This window comes from Simochromis diagramma, unplaced genomic scaffold, assembly GCF_900408965.1.
Source record: "Simochromis diagramma unplaced genomic scaffold, fSimDia1.1 OVJJ01000334.1, whole genome shotgun sequence".
NCBI classification, from domain to species: domain Eukaryota; kingdom Metazoa; phylum Chordata; class Actinopteri; order Cichliformes; family Cichlidae; genus Simochromis; species Simochromis diagramma.
This window is the reverse complement of record NW_024386764.1, coordinates 3,608,222-3,616,744: the sequence shown is the minus strand read 5'-3', so window position 1 is coordinate 3,616,744 and position 8,523 is coordinate 3,608,222. Positions and strand designations below refer to the sequence as shown.

Here is an 8,523-nt window from a genome sequence, read left to right as displayed (position 1 = left end):
CTACACTAATATGGTGATATTACCACTGTGTGGCTGTAAGGGCAGCCATCACATCAGCACATTTACTTTTCTTTAAGCAGGCGTGGCGGGGTCCTCCTAAGTAAGTTTGAACTTTTTACCAAATGATTTCATCAAAGCTTCTCCATCACTGAGATCATAACAGGGATTGTTTGGGTCTTTACACTCATCTCCACGAAACCTGACAAAATGAGTCTCACTTTGCTCATATAATGCCAGGAGTGTCTCCATATTCCACAGAAGTCTATGCAAACATGTATCAGTCACATTATTGGAAGCTGAAAGCAGCAGAGCCTGTTGCCAAAAAAAAGCTGTCACAACAGTCATCGTGTGATTGACTCATACGGAACAAATCCAAGTGAAGATGATAAGTGACAAAAACCTGCTTTGAATCCAAACACTTGCAACAATGTGTGGATGGACGCGTGCATCAGGTACATGTGTCACACTGCAAAGTCAATATTAGTTTCTGAAGGTGGTTACTGGTTTCACCTGCGCATCCTCACAGCTTTATCTGTATGTGACGGCACCCAAGCTGTTGTAATTTAGAGTATCAGCCACTTGTCATGTTAATAAGGGCTAAATAAAGCTGAGACAGAAAATGGCCGGTGTGAAAGCTGCTGAGCTGATCGTCATCTGTTTCATGGTGCTACAAGGTAAGGCAAGAAAACATTTTATCAACACATTTCACAACAAAGAAAGCGACAGCAATGTGTTGATTTACTTCCTGCACAGTCGTAACACCTTACGCATATTTACTAATGTATGAAGGATTTATTAAAATTTAGCATTAAAACTTCCTGTAAGAAAAACAAACCTAACTTAGAGACTAAAGTTAAAGTATTGCCTTCATTTCTTTATACGTGATATACATGCAGATTAATACATAACAGAGAAGCTAAATGGTTAAATGTTTAAAAACTTTCCCATCACTATTATTTTTGTCATTAATTTTCAAACAAAGGAGGTCATTCAGTTACATCTGTCTCAATAAAGGGCAGCACTGGATCTGCTTTTATTTTTTAGTGTTTTCAGTACAATTACATTTTCATTACAAACAAAAGAAACGAGTAAACACACTCGGCTCTCACGTGTTTACCCTGCTGTAATAAAATAAGCATCTGCTACACCAAATAAAAAATACAAATGGAAGAACTGAGCCTGCGTGTTTTCATGTTCAAGCATGTAACATAGTTGTACATTTAATTTGCTTGTTCTCTTCTTGATCTCAGGCTTTGTGGCGGCTTTGAACTGCACCAGCCCAACTCCTGCTGCCCTGTTTGATGAACTCACAAAACATTTGTTCCCTAACAAACTGCTGCGTCCCGTCGAAACCTTTGCAAAGCCAATAAACATATCCATCAGCATAACAGTGGCAGGAATTATAGGAGTGGTGAGTCTACACAGCTTATACACAAAATATTAACATCATGTCATCTATGTGGAACTAATAATCCTTATGACTCTAATATACTTTCTAATGTTACTCATCTTTAGGATGAAAAATCCCAAACACTGTCTTCAGTCATATGGCAGGTCCTGGTATGTTTTGAACAGCTCTCAGAACTAAAACAATAATGTCACATTTCTTATATGATTATACTGACATTTTGTAAATTATTTCTGTTGCAGCTATTTGTATTTTCAGCACAATGAACCAATCCAGAGCGATCATAAGAATGAATCAAAATGTTTGGCCACTGAATTAATACATAAAGAATACATTACTTGTTATTTTAGATTTCCTTAAGTCTGTAACAGTAATTTCAAATATTTATTATCACTTGGGAACTTTTTCTTACAGTCTAACATGACTTAATGCCAGATGTTGTGTTTCCCTGTTTCAGCAGTTAGCATGATAGCTGTAGGTGCTGTGGAACAGTTTTGCTGTTGTTCTGTTTAATGTAGGAGTGGGATATCGAAGGACTGAACTGGGATGAGAAGGAATGTGCAGCTAAAAGAGTTTCGGTTCCTCGGGACAACCTTTGGGTCCCAGACATTCACTTAAAACAGCTGTAAGTTTAATGAATTTTGTAAATCAAGTCGAAGAAACTAACTTTTAATTAAAACACTAAAAATGTCAGAAATGACAAAGCAGTCATGAGAGACATCGCCGTCCACAACTGAGCTGGAAGACCAACACTTGCACTGTAAACAGAAAGTGGAAGAGCAGGTTTTCTTTGCTAAGGAAGCTTACGTCCTGATGAGTGCAGTGTACTTTGCTGTGGTCTGCTGGGGGAGCAGGAGACAAATAAACTAATCAGGAACCCCGACCACCCTCTGCACCACCTACTGGACAGGCTGCGACATTTATTTTCAGTGTTGTTCAATTCAATTTTATTTATACAGCGCCAAATCACGCTTTATATTGTAAGGTAGACCCTACAATAATACATACAGAGAAAAACCCAACAATCATATGAGCCCCTATGAGCAAGCACTTTGGCGACAGTGGGAAGGAAAAACTCCCAGAACCAGGCTCAAGGAGGGGCGGGGCCATCTGCTGTGACCTGTTGGGGTGAGAGAAGGAAGACAGGATAAAGACATGCTGTGGAAGAGAGACAGAGGTTAATAACAAGTATGATTCAATGCAGAGAGGTCTGTTAACACATAGTGAGTGAGAAAGGTGACTGAAAAGGAAAAACTCAATGCATCATGGGAATCCCCGGCAGCCTACGTCTATTGCAGCACAACTAAGGGAGGATTCAGGGTCACCTGGTCCAGCCCTAACTATATGCTTTAGCAAAAAGGAAAGTTTGAAGCCTAATCTTGAAAGTAGAGATAGTGTCTGTCTCCTGAATCCAAACTGGAAGCTGGTTCCACAGAAGAGGGGCCTGAAAACTGAAGGCTCTGCCTCCCATTCTACTTTTAAATACTCTAGGAACAACAAGTAGGCCTGCAGAGCGAGAGCGAAGTGCTCTAATAGGGTGATATGGTACTACAAGGTCATTAAGATAAGATGGGGCCTGATTATTTAAGACCTTGTATCTGAGGAGCAGGATTTTGAATTCAATTCTGGATTTAACAGGAAGCCAAAACAGGAGAAATCTGCTCTCTCTTTCTAGTCCCTGTCAGGACTCTTGCTGCAGCGTTTTGGATTAACTGAAGACTTTTCATTGAGTTTTTAGGACATCCTGATAATAATGAATTATTGTTCTCTTACACTCATCACCTGATTTGAATATATTGTTTTTCATATATATTTTTTCAATGTTTTGTTATTGTATTGTATTCTATTCCAGCCTGGACGAAGCCAGCTCTACCAAAACTCCCTATGTCTACTTATATAATACAGGTCATGTATATGATGATAAGCCCATCACAGTGGTCACTTCTTGCCAATTGGGAATCTACACCTTTCCCTTTGATATCCAAAACTGCTCGTTGACCTTCGGATCATATATACACTTTGGTAAGGCTGCCTGAAAATTTAAAAAAATAATAATCTCAAAGAGTCTTAAAAATTAGTTTTTAAACTGTAAAACATCCCTATAGACCATCCATATTCTGATTTTAACACAAAACTATGTGCTAATATGCAAATAAGCAAAAGTCTTGAATGTCACTCTAGCTACGGATATTCAGATGATTCAAGGCGCCACAGCTGAAAAGGTCCTGAAAGAGTCCCGAGATGTGATTGTAACCAATGGGGAGTGGGAGCTGACAGATATAAATATTGCCGATTCCAGCCTGCATTTAGACAGTGGAAGCTACTCTGAGATCACATACTATGTAAGCGTGTTTTTACTGACTTTGTCATCCTTCTGATAATTTATTTTGTACTGTTATAGCTGATCACACTTTATTATTTAATAGTTCCTAATTATGGGAAGTCTTTATAAACCAGTCGCTATCATATTGAACATGTTTGTCGTGAGAATGAAAGTAAAAGTAAAATCAGGTGCAGATGATGCATGAGTGAAACATAAAGAAACTGAACTGTGCTGTGGTGGCGTTTCCGTTTTAAAAGCTTCGTTTCTAATATTTGATGTAATGAGACATCTCATTTATTGACCAAAATTCTGAAGCAGTTGGTAAAAACTAAGTACATCCCATGATTCAGTGACTTTAGCAGCAACAACTTGATGTAATCATTTTCTGTCAGTCACATCGCTGTAGAGGAAAAAGATTGATTGATGCATACAATCTAACAAAAATCTTACAGGTTTAATACTTTTGTCTCTTCCCAAGATCGTGCTAAAACGGAGGCCAATCGCCTATGTGGTCAACCTCCTGGTCCCCAGCTGTTTCCTAATCACAGTGGACCTCTTCAGTTTTGTGCTGCCCCCACAGAGCGTGGACAGATCCTCCTTCAAGATGACACTCATCCTGGGCTACACCGTCTTCCTGCTCATAATGAATGACCTGCTGCCTGTTACCGGGGAGAAAACACCGCTCATCAGTGAGTGTACATAAATGTAGTATCGGCTGCATAGTTCTTCTTTTGAAGAAATACACTGTGCTGTATTTATACACTTAAGGAGGTTAGAGACAGTGTTTCTGAAAGACAATACAGTGTCCTTTGGATTATGAAGGGTTGAATTCAAACATCTGTGGAACAGACATCTCGAAATCAAATTTTCACCAAAACTGTCAGTTCCTAAAAAAACAAGTTTTCTAAACTGAAACTCTTCACCGAAGTACATTTTGCAAAACTGGATGATCCCGATCAGTGTCAACTTGCCAAAAGGCTCCACCTACTAAAGACACATTTATTCTTGGGGTGTGTTGTTGTTGTTTTTTAGCTCTAGTTGTCATGTCAAAGACACACAGCAAGATAAGGCATCTATGGCTGTAATCCAGACATTTCTTAAACACGATGGTAACTAAGACTGAGAAAGAGAATATGAGCTCACATGTGAAAATGATTTAATGAAAACTGTTCTGAGTTCTTCCTGTCTTTGGTGCTGTTTCCTGCAGATGTTTTCTTCTCCATCAGTCTGGCGCTGATGGTTGCCAGCCTGTTGGAGACGCTGTTCATCACAAACATTCAGTACAAGCCCGGAGAGTACAGCGCAGTGCCTCACTGGCTCAGTGTCCTCGTGTTACGTTATCTAGCTGTTCTTGTTTGTATCCCTCCAAAGCAAAAGAGCAACCGAGTCACAGTCTCCCTCAATCCATCTCACAAAGGTACGTTATTATTTTTATAGTCCCGTTATTAATAGAAGATTTTGTTAAGAGCCCAAGCTGAAGAAACAGCTGTGGCCTGTATTGACTGTAGTGGACTATGTGTTAGGTTAAACAACATAATGCTGGCATTATGGCTGAGGATTGTGTGTTCCAGCTATAGGGAGATCACATTCCTGAGCCTCCCTGGGAAAGTCTATGCCAGGGTGCCGGAAAAGAGAGTCCGTTCGTTAGTCGAACCTCGGATGCAGGAGGAACAATTTGGTTTATGTTTTGGTTGGACCAGCTGTTTACCCTCTCGAGGATACTCGAGGTGTATGGGAGTTTGCACAACCAGTCTACATGTGTTTTGTGGACTTGGAGAAGGCATTCACCCATGTCCCTGGTGAGATGTTCCTCAGAAGTATGGGGTGTCTAGCCCCGTTGATACAGGCCATTCAATCCTTATACAAATGTTGCAGGAGCATAATGGTCCGCATAGCCAGCAATAAGTCAAACATGTTTCTGGTGCGTTGGACGCCAACAGTGCTGCCCTTTGTCACTGAATCTGTTCATAATCTTTATGGACATAATATTTAGGCGTAGCCAAGTGGCAGAAGGCTTCCACTTGGGTGGCCTCAGAATTTCATCTCTGCCTTTTGCAGATGATGTGGTTCTGTTGGCTTCATAAGGTGACGGCCTCCAGCTGGCACTGGAGTGGTTTGCAGCTGAGTGTGAAGAGGCACGATTCAGAATCAGCACTTCCAAATCTGAGGCCATGGTCCTCAGCCAGAAAAAGGAGTGCCCACTGAGGGTCAGGGATGAGTTCCTGCACCAAATAAAGGAGTTTAAGTACACTCTAAAATGAAAGCATAGTACAAATAAGCAATTGGAGTTTTAAAAAACAGGATGGAATCAATTTCTTTTATGCAACGCGATGATGGCTGCATGTGTTTCTTTGCAGGTAACCAATGATTTCAAAAATGACCCTCCTTTTAACAAATCCAGTCCGCTATTTTAACTCAATAAATGAGTAATAATAATAATAATGATCTCCAGCCTTGTGCTCATCAACATTCTCATCTGAGTTAACAAGAAGATTATGGAAATGATGTCAGCAGATCCTTTTATGGCAGCGATGAAATGCAGTGGAAATGCGGGTTTTTGGAATGACGTTTATTTTCATGTCAATTCATCTGATCACTCTTCATAACCTTCTGAAGTATTCGCAAATTGCTATCATAAAAACTGAAGAAGCAAACTTTGTAAAAAATATTATTTGTGTCATTTTCAAAACTTTTGGCCACGACTGTATCTCGTGGTCTTGTTCACGAGTGAGAGGAGAGGGAAGCTGGAGATCTACAGACAGATTGGTGCTGCGACTGTAGTGATGCGGAGGCTGTACATCATCTTGAAGAAAGAGCCGAGCGTAAAAGTGAAGCTTTCAGTTTATCCATCGGTGTACGTTCCCACCAAAAGAGCAAGATACAAGTGGCAGAAATGAGCTTTCTCCAAAGGGTGGCTGGTGTCTCCCTTAGAGATAGGGTGAGGAGTTCGGCCATTCGGGAGGGGCTCAGTGTAGAACCACTTCTCTTCCTCTTTGAAAGGAGCCAGTTGAGGTGGTTTGGGCATCTGACAAGGATGCCTTCTGGGCGAGGTGTTTGGGGCATGTCCCACTGGGAGGAGGCCCTGGGGCAGATCCAGGACACGCTGGACAGATTATACTGTATCTGTCAGCTGGCCTGGGAACGCTTTGCTGTTTCTCTGAACAAGCTGGAGGAGGGGGCCGGGCAGAAGGAGGTCTGGGCTTCTCCGCTTAGGCTGCTGCCACCGTGACCCGGCCCCGGATAAGTTGAAAACCATGGATGGAGGGATGCAAGAAGAATAAACGAGTTGAAAGTTTCTCCTTCACTGAATTATATTAACTTGTACCAGAGAGCCAAACCACTGAGAGCTTCAAGAACTAATAGAAGGATTTTTAAGGCAAATCTGTGTGTGTGTCCTGGGAGCCAGTGAAGTGACATAAACGCTTGGGTAATGGTTATATTTGCCTATATGCAAGAACTCTGATGATGGTGATAATCCTGCAAACAGAGCGTTAAAACAGTCCGACCCGTTCGAGATGAACGCATGAATCATTTTCTCGCAGTCAGTTCGAGGTACCAATTTTTTTAAAACTTGTAAACAATTTGATCCTGATGAATCTGGACATGTAAACTTTAGGTCACAACTCTCCACAGTCATGCCACGTATCTCTCAGCTGAAAAGTACGTTATGCTTATCCTTATTTAAGCCGGTAGTAATATAGTCAAGTCGATTTTAATCACCATCTACGACTTAAGAAAAAGTAACCACCTTTTGTGGTCTCAGGGTGTTTTGTTTGTGTTTCACAGCACCATCAGCGAACACCAGCGCCACAAACCTCTCCGACCATCAGAGCATCTCAGATGTTACACTTTCAGCTTCTCTGGACTCTCCGGAGCCAGTTCTGGAACAACTGAGGATGTTAGGCAGAGAGCTCACAGCCATCCGAGTTCAGATGGACAAATACTGTCAAGGGACCAAAGCCACGCAGGAGTGGGAAATGATCGGGACAGTGATCGATCGTCTGCTGTTTGGCTTGTACATCATCTTCATTTTTGTGAGCTTTATCACAATAATAAGCATCTGGATATGGAATAATTCATTTGCTACATGATTAGATCAAAAACTGCATCACATGGATTAGTGCCATGGCAATCTTCACTTCACGCATGCACTTGACCCCGTGCCGATTCCTTATTTGTTTGCATATTTGTCACACGTACATGTTTCAGATCAAAGGAATTGATGACCTGAAACATTTTAGTGTGACAAATACACAAACCAAGAGCAAAGAGGGCATGAGTTAGATTTGCTGAGATCAGGAATTGCAGCATCATTTAGTATAATGAAAATAGCCCTGCTTCTGTTATCTGCATTTCATTCCTGTAATCAAAATAGCATCAGTTAATGAGCATTTGTCTGTAAGGTAGCTGGCCTTGGCAAACTCTGCATTTTACAGTCACAAACATGACTGTGGTTTACTGTATCCTAACACTATTTACTGGAGCTTTTTTTTTTTTTTCCCCAAACATATCAGTAGCCAGAGAAAAATAATGAAAGAGGGACACATTCATAAACTCACAGGCCTGGGCTTACATCCAGTAACCACCATTTTCCTTGCAGACCAGAACCTTGAACACATTTAGACTCTAATGCCATTAATAGAAGTTGTACTTGTCTTTAAGATTCATTAGCAATTAAAAACTATTACGACTATTATTGTATTGTTTTTCAATTTCATGGGTTGTGGTTTACCTGCATAATCATAAACAGCAATTTGTGACAAAGAAAATAAATACGTGAGACATCAGCTTC

General features: G+C 40.8%; 1 protein-coding gene across 2 annotated transcripts; it reads left to right on the top strand.

Annotated features, from left to right (window-relative positions):
* Positions 1–210: 210 nt before the first annotated feature.
* On the top strand, positions 211–8,427 carry LOC120733769 (5-hydroxytryptamine receptor 3A-like). 2 transcript variants are annotated; one of them, XM_040032168.1, is made up of 9 exons: positions 222–674; positions 1,251–1,411; positions 1,516–1,560; positions 1,927–2,033; positions 3,261–3,430; positions 3,590–3,750; positions 4,210–4,420; positions 4,939–5,148; positions 7,518–8,427. In XM_040032168.1, exons 1-9 carry the CDS (start codon positions 620–622, stop codon positions 7,820–7,822), a joined length of 1,425 nt encoding a protein of 474 aa, XP_039888102.1. In that variant the 5' UTR covers positions 222–619; the 3' UTR covers positions 7,823–8,427. The 2 variants fall into 2 exon arrangements, with proteins under 2 accessions (XP_039888111.1, XP_039888102.1); XM_040032177.1 differs by lacking the exon at positions 4,939–5,148 and having other exon boundaries at positions 211–674.
* The last annotated feature ends 96 nt before the right edge of the window (positions 8,428–8,523 follow it).

What these genes read in the sequence shown, in the direction of transcription:
- LOC120733769 (XM_040032168.1), top strand. Translation starts at nt 620, where the DNA reads ATGGCCGGTGTGAAAGCTGCTGAGCTGATCGTCATCTGTTTCATGGTG. An exon ending in CAGTCATATGGCAGGTCCTG is followed by an intron (nt 1,561 to 1,926) that starts GTATGTTTTGAA and finishes TGTTTAATGTAG; the next exon opens with GAGTGGGATATCGAAGGACT. An exon ending in ACTCTGAGATCACATACTAT is followed by an intron (nt 3,751 to 4,209) that starts GTAAGCGTGTTT and finishes TCTCTTCCCAAG; the next exon opens with ATCGTGCTAAAACGGAGGCC.